Here is a 22,440-nt window from a genome sequence, read left to right on the forward strand (position 1 = left end):
CTCAGATCAGTATCAGATATCAGAAAATATTACTTTGCTGTCATATTATGACAAGAAATAAATAAAATTGTGGCACAATAATGATTTATAACACTACACTAATTTACAAGGGTTTTGTTGCCGAAACAAAAATATACTTTTCTGGAGGTTTTCGGTGTGCTGAATCGAATCCGAAGTCAGAAACAACTAATCAGCTCCCGTTTTTGAGATATTACCGTTAGAAAATGCAATAAAACGTTTTTTTTTTAGTTCTTCGGACCTTATTCTTTTGTATAAGAAAAATTGTTTGAGCATATTTAGTTACGTTTTCTATAAGAACTGTTTTCCATCTTTAGATACCTGTTTAAATCTTTTCAATATCTTTTGTATTGCCCGAGATATCTTAAAATGAAGTAAGTGGGTTTGGCTTCATATATCATAAAGGAGATAATGAAGTTATTAAATTTATAAAAATACCAAACAGCTGAGGATATCTCGGGCAGTAAAAAAGATATCGGAAAGATTTAAACAAATTTAAAAAGGTGGAAAATAGTTCTTACAAGAACCGTTACTAAATATGCTCAAACAATTTTACTTATATAAATGTATAAGGTCCGAAGTACAGCATTTTCTAACGGTAATATTTCTAAAACGGGAGCTGATGAATTTTTTTTGACTTCGGATTCGAGCTCAGCACACCGAAAAACCTTCAGAAAAGTATATTTTTGTTTCTGCAACAAAAAAAAGTTTAATTTTGTTAACCAGTGTAATTTATAAAACAGTGTGTGGTAAACATTTCCAAATTAAGAAAACCTAAAATTATCTACCGGTTCTTTTTTATTTCCAACGAAAACGCTCGTTTCTGCGTTAACTTAAAGAGAACATGACTACTCTTTTAAACTGTAAAAAAATATTTATTTGTAACACATCAAAATAACTTATAAAACCACTCATTTTATTATTTTCCCTTCTTAGATGGTCTTCCTTTTCCTTTCTTTGGTGGGGGAGCGGATGTCATAGAAACACCTTCAAGGCTTCTTATTGAACGTTTCTTGGACTGTGAATTGATTTTTGCCAAATTCTTTAAAAGCTGAGAGTTGGTTGAAGTAGCGCTTTCATGCTGGAGAACTTCATCATCCTCTTGTGCAACATGACCGCTTGAGGAGCTAGCTTTTGGCCTAGAATCTTCATTTACTTCATTTTCTAACACATCACTTGGAGTACTAGACTCTGCTTCGATTTCATCCAAAAGAGTTTCTTCTTCAATTTGTTGTGCATCAGTTTCCTCTTCATCTGAATTATCATTAATGCGGCTACTATGAGACATCGATTCATCAATTGCCTTTTTTAGTTCAGAGGTCTTAATGCGGAAATCTCGAACTGTACCCAAATGTAGAAAACTTGCTAGTTTATCATTCGTTTTTTTACTCAGCAAGATGACGTTTTTATTGAAGTTTTCAACAAAAAGAATCAATCTTGGTATGTGCTTGGTTTCTCTGAGGATTTTTGCCTTCTCTGCTTGAGGGTTTAACAATTTGCCTTTAGGGCGATTTTCAAAAATATTTGCTTCTATGTAAGTGATCAGAGCATATATATTAGTCGCCAATGGTTTTCCCACCACTTGCAAAAGGTGATCGAATCTGAAAGAATACATTTTTTAATTAAATCAAATTTAATCTAAGTAAAATATAAATGATTATTTTGAAAAACTTAAGTCTAACACACATTATGAGTTAAAGTAAAATCTTTATAAAAATTGTGAAAAAATAGGTATTTTTGTATGTGTTGCGTCGGGGTGCAATTTTCGATCTACCGGCCATTTTTAATTATATATAATGTAAGTGGAAAAAATTTGGTTATGATAGAAACTTTTTTATTGTTTAGAATGATTTATTTAGTGTCTTAAACCCATATGATGATGAATGATTATGCTCCATGGTTATTGGTTATAGAGGCTTACTTATCAGTGTCCCTCTATCTTTACAATGACAAACACTAACGTTACATATTTAAGCCTAGTATACAGCTGAAACGAAATTAATTTTTCCATGTAAAAACAGCACAACGAAATCTTAAACGAAAAATTTTGATATGGTTTTCTATTTCCAGTACGCTGCTGAAGTGAATTTCAGATTATATTTAGAGTTTTTTCTCAATTGTCATTTACTTTTTGTCGTTATAAACATTTTTCTTGATTCAAAGAGCTGTGATGACGGTTTTTTCAATTTTAATCAATTTTAGTACGAAGCCTGAAACGAACCGAGAAATATTCTGGTCTCCAAATTCGACAGCGAAAATGCTAGCGACTTTAAGCCTAGTACAGCCTAGTACGCAACTGAAACGAAACGAAATTTTTCAAACAAAAAAAGTACAACGAAATCTTGAACGAAAAATTTCGTTTTGCTTTTCGTTTTTCAGTACGCAGCTCTAGGGAAAAATTGAAGAGTTTTAACCCATTTGCCACTTACTTTTCATTGTACTGCACTTAGTTTTTTTATTTAAATATGTACAGAAATAAATAACATATTTTTTTGTTTATGTGCAGAAATGGAGTAATCAAAATAAATGACGAAATACAAAAAAAAAGTGGTTGTCTGTAAAGCCGGTTTACGGACGATGATTTTGCGTGATAAGTCATAAGAAAACAGGTAATGTGCTTTTATTAAAAAAAAATATCTAAAAATTATTTATTTGTCAACTTTTTTTTATATGAAAAGCTTACAAAAAAATTACGCCATTAAAAAGTTTAATATTTTTTCTAAAGAATAAAGCCATACTTAGATTTTTACAATGCGTAAAAGGAATACAAATAATTTATTGAAAACAATGATTTTTAATGAAAAAAGTGAAAAATCAAACTTTTTTTCTTCTATATAAATTGTATACCATCTGAAAGCCTATAATTTCAGCTCAAAATATTCATATCAACCATGTCTGCACGACATCTACAAAAGGAGCTAGATTTTTTGAACCCAATCAATTTTCATAAAAAAAAGCAAGAAAATCAATCTTCTTTTTTGCAATTACCTTGAAGTCCAATTTTTTAAATGACAACCTATAATAAATGTTATACCATCTGAAAGCCTATTATTTCAGCTCAAAATATTAATATCGACAATGTCTGTGTGACATCTACAAAGAACTAGAGTTTTTTGAACCCAATCAGTTTTCATAAAAAAAAAACAAAAGTATCAATCTTTTTTATCTTCTCACGCAATTAAATCAATTTTTTTGAGGTATTTCAGAATTTTTTTAATTTAACATTGTGTAGCTTGTGGTTAATGTACCGTTATGTGTGATATATAAAAAGAAAGGTAATATTATCAGCATGCTCAATAAAGTTAAATTATTTTTATCTGTTGAAAAATAGAATTTTATTTTACCGTTATCTCAAAATTGTGACTACAAAATTAATTGAAATTTTGCACTAATATAGTCCTGCCTGTTATCAGTATAAATTTTATTCATTTATCTGTTGAAGAAAAAAAAAGATAAAAATAAAAAACCGTTATAAACGGTTGGGACAAAAAAAATTGTTTATTTTTATTTGTTCAAAAATCCTTTTAAAATACCAATTTTTGCGCATGCAACCAAAAATTTGAAAAAAAAAATAAAAACTCATCCGAAAATACCCCCAAAAAGTAGGTGTTTTTCAAAAATTCATATTTCTAAACGCAGAGACTTAAAAAAAATCCGTAACAGACCCCTATATTTCTTTTTTCTTATCTTTTGAATGAAGTTTTTCAAATTGTCAAAAAAAATTCCCCTACCTATCACTACTTTTTCAAAGGTCTATCTCACGTTTTAGTTTTAAAAACCATTTATAACTTGGTTTTGAAATTTTTTAGAATTTTTCCAATACTATTGTCAGCCTTACTAAACGTCGCGTTTAGAAAATAGCCACTTTTTTCAATTTTGTGTTACCCCTATTTACCCTATTAAATGACGGAATTTTAAAAATTCCTTCATTCGTATTGAACTTTAGGTTGATATCTTTCAAATAAGCTATAGAAGATTTTGGTATCTCTAATAGTTTATTTTTAATTTTTAATTTAAATTTTTGCCGCACTGCTAAAAATTTTAAGTGGAACGGGAGAAAATGGCGTCACTTTTTCGTGGGTGTTAACCTGGTTCATCGATTTATAAGACGTTATCACGTCAAAAACGTTGGAAGAAGAAAACAATATAAAACATACATTAGAGGACAGCCAAAAAGAGTGAGATGAATACAAAATATAATTTTTAACAGATCCAGAAGTAATATCAATGTAAATTTTGATTTAAAACTCTATTTTCATAATGTATTTATAATACATTAAAAAAGTTAATAATTTCACCAAGTAGTTAATTTCATCTGAAATTCAGATGATTTTTTGCATTCGACATCAAAATAAAAATGAATCAGATGATGTGTTGAATCCGGCCATTATCTCGAATTTTTTTACTACCTTGCACTAACGTGAGCCTGGGTTGAAAAATCTGAGTGTAAAAGCAGAAATACGATTCGAAAGTTTGGGTGTTACGAGATATGGGATTGCCGATTTTAAAATTACAGAGCATTACTCACCAACTACGAAGTCTTAGTCAAGAAAGCGACGTAAGATAAATTATTTAATCGCAGCTTTTAAAATCGACAAAAGTTCATGCATCAACAAAATAGCTGCGCTGGCTGGACAAGATTAACTTGGTTTCTTGGTTAAAAATGAATTTCTCTTGATATCTTACGGAATATATGTATCTATTTATCCTTAAGTGCAACTGAAAAAGTTATGTCGTTTTCCTTCACTTTGTTTGGGAGTACTCTAAAATTTTACTCCTTTTTCTCGAGTGAAAGAACAAAATGGCCCTTAGTAATAGACCCGAATATATGTAGAAAAACTCTATTTTAACAAAAAAAAAAAAAAAAATGATAGTAAGAATTACATCTAAATACTAAACTTAAAATTGACTTATAGCGTTTTCGTTTGGTCGTCCGGGACTGTCCGGAATTCTTCCGAACGATTCTGAAACTGTTCGTTTGGCACTCAATGACAGTTCTAATTCTGAAAAGAAGAGAAAATCGATTCTGAATTTTGAGGCAGAATCAAAACCAGAATCACGCACACATGTTCACACTTAAGACGTCAAAGTAATAAAATGTCATTCTTTGTTGTTCATTTCTCAATTTTTAGATTTTTAACTATGCACAAACTTTAAACTATATTAAAATAAATTGAAGAAAACAAAAAAAGAATAGATAACTTAATAATAATAAAAAAAATAAAAAAAAAAACACAACTTTCATCAGACGTTCGCATTTGATGTTTCACAAATACAAAGAAACCCAAACTTCAGAATCAAAGAAAAGTATACAACTCTGATCGTTTGGCATTCCGGATCGGACAGTTCTAAGAATTCCCAAACGAAAACGCTATTAGAGGCAGTTCACCTATAAATAAGTCAATTTTAAAATCATAGTACTTTTTTCACTTGGAAGTGAGATGTAAAGTGATGGACAAAACAATAAGACCACTTTTTCTTACTTTGAAAACAAATCATAAAACATATATTTTATGTCGGCAATTGAGCAAGCCAAGGCATAACATCAATTCTATGCTCCTCAAGCCTTATTTGAATTAAACGCTATGTATGTTTAAGATCATTATCATGCATAAACTGCAATTTTAGGGGCAATTCGCATTCCGCATAGGGAAGCATTACATCTTCTAAGATTTTGGCATATAAATGCTGGCCCATGTTTTCTTTAATCCAAAAAATTAGACCTAATCCGAACCAAGGAAAAAACCCCCACACCATTATGTTTTCTCCACCATATTTATGCGTTTGTCTTGTGTATTGTGGTTTGAATTTTGTGTTCTCTGGACGTCTACGTCCCACTAATTTGAGTTTACTTTCGTCGAACCCCTCCAATGCTAATGCCACTCCAGGTTAAATGATTTTTGGCAAAAGATTCGATTTTTGTGAGGAGTGGAACTTCCCTGGGGCCTCTTTCAAAGCGACAATGTACTATGCGTTCTCTCACTTATGGGCAAGTTAAGCTCTAATTTTATGTCCGTACATGATTTGAAAGTGTTTTTTTTGGGACAATTGCTTTATTTTGAAGACGTGTCTTTTTTAAGTTTTTCGCGGTGTGCCTATTTTATCATGTTCTTTTGAATTTAATCGAAATTTCGTTTTTATATGTTGAAAAATATTTTCTTAAAAATGGCATACCATTTCTTTTTAAATGGCATTAACGATTTTCAATTTTTTTTTCGAAAAATTCCTTTTTATACAAGAATTCAGAAAATGTCATACCTGTTTTTTCGAAAAAGATTATTTAAAACGGTGTTTAATTAATTATAAACAATTTTTTTTTTATATTACTTATGAAATTCCTTAAAAAAATCAAATTAAAAATTTTTCATTAGAGTTACTTTTACCATAAGAGCAAGTACGTGCGAGCCAGTCGTGCATTTTGTTTTATTAATAATATACTTACTTTGTTCCCTGTATTGAAAGCTTGGAAGTTGAACTCCGACATAAAAAGTGTTTTGCTAGATTTTTTAAGCATGTGTACATCTGAATAAGGATACGCAATAGACTTTCCATGCAAGTACCCAAAGGGAGACTAACATTTGAAAGATGCAGCAAAGTGTTTGAAATATGTATTAATTGAGAGCAAACTGATCGTTCCTTCCTCTTCAATGAAGCTAAACACATTTCACGTTCATCTTCCGCGATTATTTTTAGCTTATAATGTAAACTATTCGCCTTTGAGATAAAATATTCAACTTCTTCAATTTGTTTACGCAAAGTTGCATACAAATAGGTGATACAAGACTCTGCACTGGTCAAAGTAATGGATTTTAATTGGAAATTCAGAATCAGATCCGGCTAAAATTTGTTATTTAAATCAGATTAAAAAAAAAATTGTTTTTTTAAGTTCTTACCTGATCCGTAACTTGTCCAATAACCTTTTCAAGATGCATAGCAATTGTATTGAAAAACATTCCTGAATGTGTTTTTTGTCGCTGGATAAATAGTAATTTATGAACAATTCCCATTTCTTTGGTGAAAACTTCGTTATTTTTACAAAAGTCTATAAGCCAAGTGTAGCTTTCTATAGTTAATCGATCACTGTACGATATTTTATCGTAAAGAATTTCCAAGCACTGGAGAAGTGTACTAGGAATTATAGCTCCAAAACTAGCATCAGTGTCTTCACGTAATTCCTCTTCATCAGCCATGTATTGGTCTATTGTTTCTTGAATTATTGTTGTTGCATCTCTATTAGATGATATATTCATAGGATGATAATCTACACCTTTTAAAAATTCATCGAATTTTTTTAAAAATACAACGTTTGCTGTATTTAGACACTGATAAAAACATTCTACACACAATGCAGCCGCTTTCAGATCAAAATTTTTCCACAACGATGGCAGCTGTTTTATGCAATGTTCGTATATGATTTTTGTTATGTCTGTTAAAATTTTCAATGTCCGTCGACTGTGTGAAACCTGCTTATACGCAGGCTGATTTCGGAGGTTTTCAACTGCTGAAGCTGTGACTTTATAAATATACCGAACAAACTCGCGATTACTTCTAAGTGGTGCTATTGCACTAGAATTGGCAAATTTGACTGGTTCTCTATAAAAAGTTGTAGTAGAATTGTTGTGAGAGTAAGAGAGTTTTTTTATACTTACTCATGTAAAAGTCTTAAGAACAACTCGATGTCGGAGAGATGCCATATATTTTCAGGTTTTGAATTAATTTTCTTTACAACAATACCGTTTACTGTCGAATTGTGATGCTCAGTTTCATTATTCCCTTTTGGTTTTGTTTTGATGTTCTTTTTTCCACCGCTAAGACTCTATTAAATAGAATATTAATAAAAGTGTGTGAAAGGTGGAGTGTAATCGCGAGAATAATTACTTTGAGTCCTTCGGCAATCGAATGATGTAGCTTAAAGAGTGCATACATGGTTGTAACGTTACTATTTTCAGATGTTGATGTTAGAATCAAATAAGACATAAGTCCTTCAAGAAAGTTTAATTGCTGCATAACTGTTTCATTCTTGAGAAGCGTTAAAGGCCCACTCTGCAAAAGTATACAAAATAGTTACGAATCTACATTTTCGTGGAAGCAATAATAAATTAATATTACATAAATGTACATTATATAAGCCTGCCGTTTCAAGACGATTTAAATTAGAAACTATTTCAAACGATAAAAAAAACTTTCCTTAAACCAAGGGGTCGTTACGTAACTCGATTATCGAAAAACGATATAGTTTCGACGATGGTTTGATTTCCGTAACTTCAATAATCTTTATCGTCGAAAATGAAAACGTCATTTTGGCTGTTTCGAGGTTATATTTTTTTGTGAAGTAATACATTATAAATAAATTTGTAACGGTGTCTATAAAAACTGGTTTTATTCTTCTAAAAAATATCCGATATCTTTTACTGCCCGAGATATTTTAAATTTAAGTATGTCTTTGGCTCAAAAACAGCACTGGTCAACCAAATTAAACTTTTTTTGTCGTAAGAACCAGAACATACTTTTCTGATGGCTTTAGGATTGCTAAACTCAAATCCGAAATCAGAAAAATTCTATTTGAAATAAAACCGTTATGAAATTAATAAAAAGGTTTTCTTATATACTAAAAAAAAAAAAAACGGAGGCTAATAGAATATTTATGACTTCGGATTCGAGTTAACCAATTTTAAAACCTTCAGAAAAATATATTTTGGTCCTTTGGCAAACATTTTATCACCAGTGACTGAAACTTTTGATTAATGGCGTTTTTAATTGGCAATCTGGAAGCAAAAAAAAGCAATCTAAATGCGTTCAATTTTTTCACTTACACTCCTTTTCATAAAGAATATGTACACAAGTTTTCAAGTTTTCTAATGTTCATCATGCAATCGAGATTATTATTTGTTTATTTTAGAGTTTTTGCATTCGAGATCTTTGTCGTTTTAAATAGTTTTATGATCCGTAACTAAATACTTGAAACACAATTAAATATTTTTTGGGGAAATTGTATAGTTTGCTCGGTATTAAGTAAAATATGAGTTTTTTGGTTTAAATCAGAGATCAGAAATAAATCTCAACTTTTGAAAGGTTCCTTAATAACTCTTATTTGTCGCCATTTTCAATAAAGATCATAAAATAACCTTTATTTTTAAAAAAGAAAAATTTCGGTCAAGGTCTGAGAGAAAACTTTATTTTGTATTTTTTTATGTTTCGGTCAACCAGTGAGATTTATCGCTGAGAGAAAAAAATAAATCTCATCTGCAAATGTATCAATTCCTAGAGACATGAGAGTGGTGCCATCTGAAAGCTTATATTCTCAGCTACCCGATAGTGGTATAATCCGGTTTCTCGATTTTTTTCAAAATTCTGAGAAAATCGCGTTTGAAAGTTGGGGTACAATTTTTTTTCGAAAAATCCCCGAATCTTTGAACGCTCCTGGAAGCTAAACCGCTTGAGAGCAATTTTTGGGAGTGACGCCAAATGATAGCTTGTGTCATGGGCCTACGCTTTGCACATTGTCAGATTTTTAAAAAATCATCTTCCATGTTAAACCGCCACATCATGCCTATTTTTTTAGAATCGGACTTAACTTTTTTTTACCTTAAAATTCTCCCGGTTTGAGAACGCGTGCACCTACAGGGATGGGAGTTGTACCCAAATGTAGGCTACCTTTTGGCAACAAACAAATTTTTTTCATCTTTTCAAAATTCCGAGATATAGCCGCTTGAAGTTGGGCGGGCGAAAACGCTTCTGGAAGCTGAACGCTTTGACTTAGATATTAGAACATCGGTCTCCTGAAATATTCGAAATTGCATTGGTTGTGCTTGTCGTTGCAGCGACTGAAATCACAGTGGAAAACACATTTTCGTCTTTAGATTTTACTTTAAACGAAAAGAGATATAATCTTGGGTCTAAAGAACTTTGAGAGCCTATTTAGATCATACTTTATTTAATACATAAACTTAGAAAAACCATCCTTTTCATACTTATTTTTGCAATATAAAGACATTCTTGACATATTCGACATTTTATTTTGAATTGACCATTTTTTATTTATTTTCAGCGATTAAAGGTTAACCTTTTCCATTTATTTTTTTGTAAAAATCTCAACCATTGAGAGATATTTGAAAAAAATAAAAAATAAATCCCAACCGATAACCAAAACTATTTAAAGTAATGTGGTAACTCTCAGAGAGAAACCGATTGAAAATAAAGGTTGACTGTTATTTCTGGTCTCTGGTTTAAATTATGTTAGTCTAATATTGTCATTTCGTCGGTGAAACCAGAAAACTGTGTAACTCCATTTTAGCAAATTTTATAGGAGAGCAAAAAAACAAAATCGTTTTGAAGGCATTTGTATGAGTTTTCATTTTCTAATTTGCTAATAAAATAAAAACTATGAACTTTAGGGGATTATAAGTTTAAGGAACGGTAGATATTAGGTTTGTCTAACAGATGGCATTCAAATCTAATTTTCAGAAAATTTGGAGTTACAAACTTTTCTGGTTTCACCGACGATTTGTCACTCAATATGGAAAAAAAACTTACGATCGTTTCGAACTTAAATTCCTTTATTCGTATTTGTTCGCTTATTGTATTTAGTATCTTACACATCTTAGTTGTATCATACGCGTGCTCAAATCGATCATATGCCTTTAAACAATGTGCAACAAAATGTGTGAGTTTGCCCAAATTATCTTTTACTTCGATTTCATTGCCATTGTCACCAACACTGTGCAGTAGTTTGGAAAAATTAATATTTATCACAAATTTTTCTTCATCGTCTGTTTTCGTATCAAAAAAGGACCGAAAATGGCCGTCAATAAATTGCAAAACGTGTGGAATAAGTTTTGGATTTAGTTCCACTGCTCTTTGTAAGTCTAAAACAAAAAAAAAATTAATAATTAGATGAAGCGGTTAAACTTTATAAAGGTTAATATATGTACTTTCATAAAGTGTGTATTTGATTTCTATTTTTTGGTTGAAACAATTCCTCAAAAGTCCAATTATTTCTAATGTTAGCATATCAAAATGTCGCTGTGGGTTATTACGATTGCCAAGTGTTGCTTGTGACATGAGAGAAAAACCCGATATACTCTGCTGCGTACATATTCCAGAAGCATTCATTGAAGTACGTTGGGAGTTACTGTTATTCAATTGTTTGAGTACCATACAAAAACCATAAACACCCATGCGACAAGTTTTTGCATCGCTATTTATAATAAATTCAAAAATGTGAGTTAAAAAAGTCTAAAAATAATCAATAAACAATTTACCTTGAATTAATGGCTTTTCGAAGAATTTCTATGAAAGAATCGCGTATTGCAGGTGAAATTTTCAGAATAGGCAGAATAAAAGTCATCATTCGCATAGCATGATCACCAGGAATCTTTAAATATACCAAGATAATGTCGAGATATAATACATAATTAAACATATCAGTGCCCATATTATGAAAATGATTTGTTTTTGGAAAAATAATAATAATGCCATCTTGCATACTAGGTTTTCTTGTCGATATAAGCAAAATAGTATCTATCAGTACTGTTCCAAAATTCTGAAGTATGTATATAAATTTAAATTATGTCAAAACTTACCCAAAGTAGAAAGTCCAAAATATAGTTTACGGAATTTTCACACTCTGAGACAGTATATGTGTCATTTGTACTAAGAAGAGTTAGACAATCTATACAAAAATATATTAACAGATTATGTAGTTATAGAAAATCTTTCTATACACGAACGAACCTGCATATTGTACTGCTTCTTGATCCAAAACCATCCATTCGGCTAATTTTCTTACGACTCCTTTACCAAATACAAAACGCTTTCGAACAAATTTAATCAAAAAATTCATACCAAGCTCATATATGACAGAGGAGTTCTTTTCCTTGAGTAAAACAAAAGCCAAATTTACCAAACCCGGGGTTATGGTGTCTTTTCCTTCTTTATTTTGATCAATCATTATAGTAAACGTTCGATCTAAGTCGACTCGTCTTATCTGTAAACAATCCCGACACCATACTGAATATTGGGCATACTTTTTTTCATCTTCGTTGTTTTTTATTACAGTGCGGAGAAAGGGCAAAATTACAGATGTGGATAAACGAGTATCTGGTTCACGATTGGCCCGAGTCATTGATAAAACAGCACTAAGCACAAAAGGAGTAAGAAGCACATCGGGAGTAGATAAGAAATTCTGAAAATAAAATTCGGAAGCTAAAGCTTAAGACATAAATTAACAAAAAGTTGGAAAATCATTTTTTTAGCATGAGGTCATGAAGTATGAATAACTAGAAGCCAGAAAGAGCTAAATTAAACTCTACCATGTAGTTCTTGCTGGTATGGTCACATTTTTTAAGTACATATAATACCATAATATGGGTCGTTTTATTTGAAATTGGAAAAAATACAAAGTGGAGTAACTCACACATTTAATGGATGCAATATTTTATTTAGAAAAGAGATTCGGTTCAAGAGCGGTTAGCTTGAAAGTCAATTTATTCGTTTTTTTTGTCTATGAACTTATACCACTTGCAAATGTAACGACTCATATATACATATCAGACGGATAGGGTCACAACTCCAAAAACACTATCAGGAGAAGTAAAATAAGAAAATTATAAAACTAATGTGTTTTTCTTCACTCCAAATGTGAGTACCCTTTAACTTAACTTATTAACTTTTACTTATTTTGGCACTTTTATATGTTTTGTGTTCCTTCACGCCACAAAAGTGTAAAAAAAAAATTACTCCGGAGTAATTTTAGTAATCCGGATTTACTCCACATTTTTAGTTAGATTTACACCTATTTGCACAAGGACTTGCATACACACTAATGAATTTGAAGTTTTACATTTTAAAATTTTGTTTGAAAAGTGAAAAATATGTGTTTCTTTCAATATAAATGAATATATTTTGTATTATATTACATACCGGCAGATTTATTTTATCCATTATTTTAGTTAATTCTTAACTTTTAAAAATTTTTTCGAAAATCAAATTGGAAAACCGAATAAAGGAATTTTTCACCAAGTGTTTTTCATCAACAAAAAAAATCCTGTGCCAGCTAGTGTTTTTTTTTTCTGCGCCGATGGGATATTTTGATTTTAGAATTATAAAATCAAACTAAGGGTGTGCCAATTAATCTGAACAAACCCAATATGGAAAAATAACCTAATAAAAAAAGTCGGATTTCTTAACAAAAATATTTTTATTTCCGTTATTTATGGAATACTCTCAACAATGTTATACCATTTTGAAAAGAGAATTGAACACAACAACTTTAAAGGTAACTAGCCGAAACATCGTAGTGCATTTTTTGTACACTACGGTTCATTGAATTAGAGTCATGTAAAATTTGTTAGTACTTAGTTGCATTTTTTAGCAGGGTTATCCAAGAAAATAAAAATCTGATAAGGAAAGTAGTTTTCCTATTTTTTAATTTCCACAAAAACCAGAAGGCATAGGAACATATGGTTTTCAGTCTTTGATAAGGACTTCATTTAGGCAATTTATTTCATTGATATATTTCGTATTGAAATCCACTGTCTTGACAGACCAAAACCTCATTTTTAGTTTTTGTCGTCATTTTAGGTCAAACTTTAACTTGTTCAGGATCACTGTGATCCGTCTCAACGTGCGATATGCACATACATTTTTTTCAATCAACTGTTTATTAAAATTAACAGTAGTTATTTCTTTTAAGTATAAAAGAAATAACTACTATATATAATTATAATTTGCTATAGATCAATTTTTAATAGGTTACGCAGTCTTAATGAATAAATAAAGGTTTTTTCTAATTTTATCTTATTAACATAATAAACTTACTCTGAGAACAATGCATAACTGTATTTCATTAATCTTATACTGTGTGCAGTAGTTAAGATGATGTAAAACGGTCTCTTCGGCCTCCCTGAGCTCCTTGTCTGAATAAACATCTGAAATCAATTAAAAACCAAATAAATTTTCAGAACTTAAATAATTTTTAATTCTTTGGTGAGACCTATACTATTGAAATCAGTTGAATTACTATCCAAATCTGCGAAAAGTTTTTTATAGTAAAACCGATAGAAGTATTTTTCCAGAGCTAGAATAGGAATAATGATTTGACCTGCCGTGGTGCACATTGAGAAGAGTTGATACGATAAGGCTGGCACCTCTGACGGTATGATACTCTCAAGACTCGCAGAAAATTTATTCAGAACGATAAGTTTTTCGCTGGGTGACATCGTAAGTTCTCTAAAAAAAATTAAAAAAATGATAAAATTACAAAATTAAAGTAAAAAAATAAAAAATTCAATTGAGGAGTGACTTTTTAAAAGAGGATAAAAACAATTTTTGGTTATAAACTCAGTGCATATGCAGTTTTTTCCTTGAGTGAAGAAACACAAGAATATGTCCAATCTTGAAAGAAGTACCGCAAATCCACTTAAACAAAAATTTACTGGATGAAAATGATATGGTGGAAATTCTGAATGGAAAAAATTGCCAAGTTCTCTGCAAATATGTATGTAGACAAAGCACAAAAATACAGACTTAAAATAACTAACCAAGAATTTTGAAATTAATAAGGCACATATTCAACATTTTATTTTTTACTTTTACAATGAATTATAATTTATCAAAGCTCAAAACCTGGCAGATGGCTATAACGCCATTATTGATTAAGTTAGTACTAATGTAAAAAAAAAAGAAAATTGTCAATGGAAAATAAATCAAATCTATCTATCTAGGAAACACATTTGATTCACTTTAAACATAGGAAAAGTGCACTAAAAGACATTAAACTTCGGATCAAAAAGGGATACAATTATGTATATACATTCATAAGAAACCAAGGTCTTATATAAACTTTAGAAATCATGCGCTGCAAAAACTATACCAATGAAAACGGATCCGATAAGGTTTTTTGATAATAAATAATATAATAATACCTATAATATCTTGGTCCTCATCTTTAAAAGAAGGTTTGTGTTTTATAAAATAAAAATAAATTAATATTTTTCGTTGGTATATATTCCTAACATATATGTATAAATAAAAATTAAACATAATATGATAGCGACTCGATCCTGTGCAATGCTTTCAAAATTTAAAGAGGACAAAATTAACTTTATTTTAATAGGGTGTTTGAAAGGCCTTTAAATTAAAAGCTTTTGATTAAACCCAAAAACATTAATTAAATTTTAAAATACCTTCATGAAATTGGACATTGTACTTTTAAAAATGAACAGACTGTCTCTAACAACAAAACTCGGAACGAAAAAGGACATAAGCAACTGAGTTTTTTACAAACTGGGATATATGTAATAACATTTCCCTACCAAAAGGGGTTACATACATTTTATAAACTGCCTGCTGTAAAATCGGTTGTAAAATTTGAAGATATTGCTCATACACTTTTTTATTCAAACCTTTTAGAGGGTTGAAAAACTTAATTTACCAGTCAATATTAAAAGAATAAATTGATTTTAATTTCCAAATTAAATACATGGAGACTAAAAGCTGTAGTGGACCAAGTCCAAATCTAAAGCCAAATTTTAAATTTACTTTATTAGAGTTTGCAATGAGAAGTGTTAAAAAGGGAAATTATTTCAGATGAAATCTTTCGACAAAACTGATCGAGTAGGGTAAGAATGGAATCCAGGTACTAGTTAAAACTTTCTTACCGAAACTAGGACATACAAGTCACAAAATTTTATACAAGATGATAATAGAATTTGGAACAGGGAACGATTTATGTATTCGAAAACACAACCTTTTGAAGGAAAATAGTCCAGTAAGCATTTTCAAATAGAAACAATGTGAATTTTTGGTACCAATTAAAAATCAGTTATTTTCCATCATATTTTTAGAGTTCAGTTGGGGAACTTAACTCTTTATAACTCAAGAGCATGTATTTTAAAATTAACCACCTGTAAGCACTTGCCATTAATAATTAAAAAACACGTCTTAAAAAAAATAATTCATTATTTAGTCATATACATATGTATTTCGATATGTAGGGGTCAAAAGTGTTTATAGCCCTTTCAAGTACAAAAATGTGAAAATTTAAAGAACAAACTATTAGATATTTACTTTTAGACATTTCCCTAGAATCCAAAAAGAAAACCCTTTAAGTTAAGAGAGACAAACCATGTTTTTCAAATTTCTTACTTTTGTAGGCATTGGTATATCTTTTCAAGAAAACCAATTTTTCAAAATAAACTGTCAATAACAAAATATTATAGACAATTCTGTGTAGCATGTTGAATTATTTCGATAAAGTAGTATTTAGAAATTAAGTTATTGACGTCAAAAGCAATTCACATAATTTATTGTCATATCAAACAGGATTGAGAAAATTGGTGAGAAAAAATATATAAGGGAAATAAGATCTTACTAATCCTAACTAAGTTTTCCGATTTTAATTACAAAAAAGCGGATGTAAATTATAAAATAACTCGATACAGAGCTAGATGAATGAATGAAAGCTTTAGTCAAAGAAAAAGAATGAACTCTTATTGTTACCCTCTACTGTAATGAGATAAAAATCCGTTAGATGTCAGCTGACTTAAGCTGAACAAATCTTAACAATGAACAAATGGAACTTCTTACTTACAAAGAGATATGATAAGAGTGGTATTTGTAGATACGAAAAGTATTAAGGTTACGAAATGGAAACAATGCTATTAAAAAAATGTACATATATGTTTTGAAATAGCCTTCCCGTATGTGGGAATCAATTATAGCTGCGTTCCTATGGAAAAATTTATCTACTGCTTAATAGGTACCTAATTAGAGCTGCTTTGAACATCATATTTTTAGAGTTCAGTTGGGGAACTTAACTCTTTATAACTCAAGAGCATGTATTTTAAAATTAACCACCTGTAAGCACTTGCCATTAATAATTAAAAAACACGTCTTAAAAAAAAAAATTCATTATTTAGTTATATACATATGTATTTCGATATGTAGGGGTCAAAAGTGTTTATAGCACTTTTCAAGTACAAAAATGTGAAAATTTAAAGAACAAACTATTAGATATTTACTTTTAGACATTTCCCTAGAATCCAAAAAGAAAACCCTTTAAGTTAAGAGAGACAAAACATGTTTTTCAAATTTCTTACTTTTGTAGGCATTGGTATATCTTTTCAAGAAAACCAATTTTTCAAAATAAACTGTCAATAACAAAATATTATAGACAATTCTGTGTAGTATGTTGAATTATTTCGATAAAGTAGTATTTAGAAATTAAGTTATTGACGTCAAAAGCAATTCACATAATTTATTGTCATATCAAACAGGATTGAGAAAATTGGTGAGAAAAAATATATAAGGGAAATAAGATCTTACTAATCCTAACTAAGTTTTCCGATTTTAATTACAAAAAAGCGGATGTAAATTATAAAATAACTCGATACAGAGCTAGATGAATGAATGAAAGCTTTAGTCAAAGAAAAAGAATGAACTCTTATTGTTACCCTCTACTGTAATGAGATAAAAATCCGTTAGATGTCAGCTGACTTAAGCTGAACAAATCTTAACAATGAACAAATGGAACTTCTTACTTACAAAGAGATATGATAAGAGTGGTATTTGTAGATACGAAAAGTATTAAGGTTACGAAATGGAAACAATGCTATTAAAAAAATGTACATATATGTTTTGAAATAGCCTTCCCGTATGTGGGAATCAATTATAGCTGCGTTCCTATGGAAAAATTTATCTACTGCTTAATAGGTACCTAATTAGAGCTGCTTTGAACTACTTTTTCAATAGAGCAAAAGTAGTTCAAAGTAGCTTTAAGTAGGTTACGGCCAATTTCTTCACACAAGTCCTAAGTCAGCCTGGAACCCGGTCTAACTAGACCACCACTAGTACTCGGTCCTAACGAAAAGTTAGTACCTGAGCATTTCTTCACATTTATAGGACCCGACCTAAAATCACAAAGCAGTACTAAGAATTAATACGTCTAAACTGGTCTAACCCTGATTTTGACAATATTTTGACATTTTAAATAATTTATTTTGATATTTCATCAAATTGAGTATGAAGAAAAAAGAATATTAATTACAAATTATAATCGAAAATTTGAAAAACAAAAATGAATGAAGTTTAGGATCAAGGTAAGAACTAATTTTTTATTTAACGCGTTAAAAACTTATTTCAATATTCGTATTAAAGCAACAGTCAGAGTGACGTCCTGGCTATTGAATATAATACTGTGAATTTTCAAAATACTCACGAATTTAACAACATGGTTGCATGTCTATTCCATTATTTATTTTGCTCTGACGAAAAAAAAAATCGTAGTGCCAATTGGAATCAATTCGACATCGATTTGTTCTGCGATCTCGTGCGTGAGATACACTACAAATACAATCACAATTTCAAAATGTCGAATGAAATCAATATCATCCCAATTGTCGACAGTATTGCGTTGAGGCATATGGTAATTCATCGTTTTCGAAGTAGCGAAACTAATTTTCCCATCAAAAATTAAATCGTTTTTTTTTTGCACAAAAAATGGAAAAAAATCAAACCGAATTAAATACTATTCCTTCTAGAGACTGCCGATTTTTAGGTTCTAACAATTACGAAGTCCTAAGTAAAACTCGGTACCAATTTGACAGTACTAGGGCTTAGAACTTGTGTTAAGAAATCATTTGGTACCGATTTGAGAGCTGATTTTGAGCAGCTAGCTAGTACCGAGTCCTAACTTGTACTCGGTCCTAAATTTACAGTTCTAAGGCTAGTAACCTGAGTTAAGAAATGAGTTGATACCGATTTAAGTACTAACTTTAGGACTAGGACCGGTACTAGTGCAAGGACTCTGTGAAGAAATTGGCCGTTTATGTTCTCAAAGGACCACAGCCTTTAAATTATTAAAAATAATTGCCACCTTTTGAATCAAAAACAGGACACACATGAATTTAAAAGTAATTTAACATATTAACATATTCGTTGTGGTCTCTTGGAGTGTAACTAAATACTCACCGGAACATATCTGCAATTGGAGTGAGTATCTCAATTGGCCATTTCATAAAGCAAATATTTTTAACAATAGTGTCTCGATATTCGCTTCCTGGAATCACCATGCCATTTACATCCAACGCACTCACATTTGAAAGAACGGAAATGGTCTCTGGTAGGAGTTCCTTCCAGCCAACGCATTTTGGATCACCAATTTTTATTGCGTCGACACAGTGGTCAACAATGTTTATCAATTGTTCGCTGGTAAAACTAGGCAAATCTAAACAAAGTCTTGTAATGAGGTCATACATTTGCTTATAGGTAAGTTCGACTTTGGATATTTCGGTAAGAAATGCCTGCACACAGGTAAAGCGTTTTGCTTTGGATTCCGCATTTCGGGAGAATCCTTGAAGTAGGTAATTCCAGAATGCAGCACAATCGGAACGTCCTAATTTATTTTTGATTGATTCTATAAGCTTTTTGGATGAAATAAAGAAAATAATTTGTTTATTGAAAGTGTTTTGGTGAATAATTTTTAGATTTACGTCTTTTGATGAGGTTTTTTCGATAAGTTGCTGGAGTTCTTGTGTGCTGTGCTTTTCTCCATGTCTAAGAAGTTCTTTATCAAATGATGATATCATTATAAACAATACAATATTTAAATACTTTTATTTGAATAAATCTTTTATAGATTGAACAAAAGCAAAACGGAACATGAACAAATTTGAATACGCTCAGCGGCGTTTTCAAAATATTTGTGGGAAATTTAGTGACAGTTTTATCCGTATCCAGTTTATCCGAAATCCAGCTACACAGCTTCTCAAACTGTTTTGTGGCAATGTAGTGTGGTGTGATAGTGCAGTGCCTCTCAAAAACATCTAAGGGTGTGTTTTCACAAGATGAATGGTTTTCGTATTTTATTTGTATTTGTTTTTATTGAAAATTTGTTCTTTGGGCGCCCCACAATGTGACAATTCGCACATTTAGATGGATTTAATTAATAACGCTCACAGATTATAACTTTTCGAGGATTTTTTTATAGAATTTATAACAAATATATGCAAAATGAAATTGAACAACGATTTTCATATTTTTAAACAAAAGAGGTTTAATGGGGGTCATTTTTGTGCAAAAGTACGAGTACCTTATGAGTTAGGTGAAGAATTGTAACGAATTCTTGTAGAGGAGGTAAATACAAGCATTTTTTATTCCAGGAGAGGGGGTCAATGTCCCCCGTTTAAGAGGTAGGGGCAATTTTCTAAAAAATTGCTTAAAATTAATAAAAAAATATTTCAAAACGGTGGCAACACTTACAATTATGAATGATACCTTTTTCAAAAGCCAACATTTTATACTAAATTCTTGTTTTTAAATCAAGTTATTTTAATAAATAGTTTTTGAAATAACCAATTTTAAAGTCAAAGTTTGAAAAAAAAAGTTTTAAAAAACACATAGAACACCATTTTTTTAAAGACTGTGGCTGTCAATACAAAATTGATTGATAAATCCAACTGCTTCAATTCACTCATTATCAAACACTAAAAACCATATGTTCCTATGCCTTCTAGTTTTTGAGAAAATTGAAAAATAAGGAATCTACTTTCTTATTAGATTTTTATTTTTTGGCTATTTTCCATAACCTTGGCTTTTACAGTGCCACTATCAAAAATGGTCTTTAATATTTAACTTTATGAATACTTGCTGGCATATAAAACCAGCTATAGTTTCTGATATATAGCTCCCTCGGTTCTCTTGCAAATGTTTCAAAGGAATCCCAAGCGCTTCTTAAATAATGTGAAACATTTTTATGATTTCAATATCGATTCCTGTAATATCAGCAGTTTTTTCTTCATCTCTGAAAAATCTTCTGGCCGTGTTGCCATCTAACATCTAGTCTATAAGCGATGTGCAGGATACATTCCATAAACCGGATCCAAGAGTGTAGCGGACATTGCTTGTTGGTCCACTTCCTTTTGCGAAAGTTTGGCTGAATGTTCATTTCAGATGGTTTTGCTGCGCAAATGTAGCCGGTTTGTGACGAAGATGTTATAGATGATAAGAGAATTTCATCTAAAACAATTTGTGGAAGTTTAATGATTTCATTTAACCAATCACAATTATTGCTTTCAAAGCGTTCTCTATGACGACCACATTTGGCCATTTTTTTCTTAAACGTAAAGTTTTGATGGTTGCCTTTATTGACTTAGGGCTCAGTTATAGCTATCAGTAAATCCATCAGTAAAAATTTTTTTTTGCTATTTTGAATACTTCAATCTTATATTTTGTGGAAAATTTTGATGAAATAAATTGAAAACATATTTCCACTAATTTTTTCAAAGAGAATCAATTCATTTTGTGTTAAATTTTTGTACACAAATTCATTTTATAAATTTTACTGATGAAATTTCATTTTACTGAACAGCTGACTGCTAAATGCCAAAAAAAAATCATTTCGTTTTACTGATGACGTTTCATTTTTTTACTCATCCGGCGCCATCATTAAAAAATTAAAAAAATTACTGATGAAATCAACAGTAAAAAAATTGCTTGAGGCGCGAATGTCAAATAAACATTTAATTTAATGACGTAAATTTACTGATTGCTATAAACGCTCATCAGTAAAAGATTTCAGATTCCTGATGTTTCAATTTTTACTAATAGTCCAGTAATTTTAGGTTTTATCTGCGGAAAAATTCCTACTGGGCTGAATTTTGGTATACAGCTTAATGACGGCTTTGTTATGAAGATGTGAAAAATCGACATTGATATCGTGTCCGCGTTAAGAGTTATAGGGGTCAAAAGGTCACAAAAACTGGTTTTTCACGATTTTCAGCAAAACGGTAAGTCTTATCAAAAAATTTTCAATGCAAGAATTGTAGACCAGATTATTATATATAAAAAGTGTCATGACACTTTTTTTCCTAAGACCCACCGTTTCTTAGGTATAACGATTCAAAAAGTTGAAGTTTAGTTGTAATCGTCATAATCCTATTCCTGAAAAAAAAACTCCTAACTGAAAAGTTCCTGAAATTTCATTATTTTTTTAAGCTTGAATTTCGTTCTTCAACGGTTAAGAATATGGGAAAGCAAAAAAAAATGGAATTTTTCGCCATTTTTCCGATTGGGGCCCTTCTCCCGAAACCATTTCCCTGCTAATTTTTGTTTATAATATGTCTGAATATATACAGGGTGTGCAATAGAGAATGGACAACCCTAAAACGGCTGATAGCTACACTTATGATTGTTCTAAAAACAGATAGAAAAAAGTTCTATCGCAACCAGTTCATAAAATATGGACTTTTTTTCGTTCAGTGTATTGTAATGTTTTATTCCGGGTTCACAATAAAACTTATTTCGTTTATTTTAATTTCCACTTATCTTTCCGTTCAAATAAGAACACACTTTATTTCAAATCAATTTACTTTTATTATTCGCTCAAACAAACACACTTTTCAATCACTTTATTTACTACTAACA

At 30.5% G+C, this 22,440-nt stretch overlaps 1 protein-coding gene across 1 annotated transcript; it reads right to left on the reverse strand.

Moving 5' to 3' along the window:
• Positions 1-822: 822 nt before the first annotated feature.
• On the reverse strand, positions 823-19,725 carry LOC129906978 (Fanconi anemia group I protein). The gene is made up of 14 exons (XM_055982981.1): positions 19,509-19,725; positions 18,988-19,439; positions 14,012-14,247; positions 13,837-13,946; positions 11,752-12,202; positions 11,601-11,689; positions 11,280-11,392; positions 10,950-11,215; positions 10,552-10,883; positions 7,897-8,061; positions 7,668-7,834; positions 6,912-7,611; positions 6,461-6,855; positions 823-1,619 (listed from the first exon to the last, which is right to left on the reverse strand). The coding sequence occupies exons 1-14, from the start codon at positions 19,602-19,604 to the stop codon at positions 938-940; spliced, it is 4,254 nt and encodes a 1,417-aa protein (XP_055838956.1). The 5' UTR covers positions 19,605-19,725; the 3' UTR covers positions 823-937.
• Positions 19,726-22,440: the final 2,715 nt, after the last annotated feature.

Source organism: Episyrphus balteatus, chromosome 1, assembly GCF_945859705.1.
Source record: "Episyrphus balteatus chromosome 1, idEpiBalt1.1, whole genome shotgun sequence".
In the NCBI taxonomy this organism is placed as follows: domain Eukaryota; kingdom Metazoa; phylum Arthropoda; class Insecta; order Diptera; family Syrphidae; genus Episyrphus; species Episyrphus balteatus.

Bases quoted from the DNA above. Each gene is read 5' to 3' on its own strand.
- LOC129906978 (XM_055982981.1), bottom strand. From the start codon at position 19,604: ATGATATCATCATTTGATAAAGAACTTCTTAGACATGGAGAAAAGCAC. The intron at 11,690-11,751 runs GTTCGTTCGTGT...ATTTTTGTATAG, and splicing joins AGAAGCAGTACAATATGCAG to ATTGTCTAACTCTTCTTAGT. The intron at 11,216-11,279 runs GTAAATTGTTTA...TATTATAAATAG, and splicing joins CGAAAAGCCATTAATTCAAG to CGATGCAAAAACTTGTCGCA.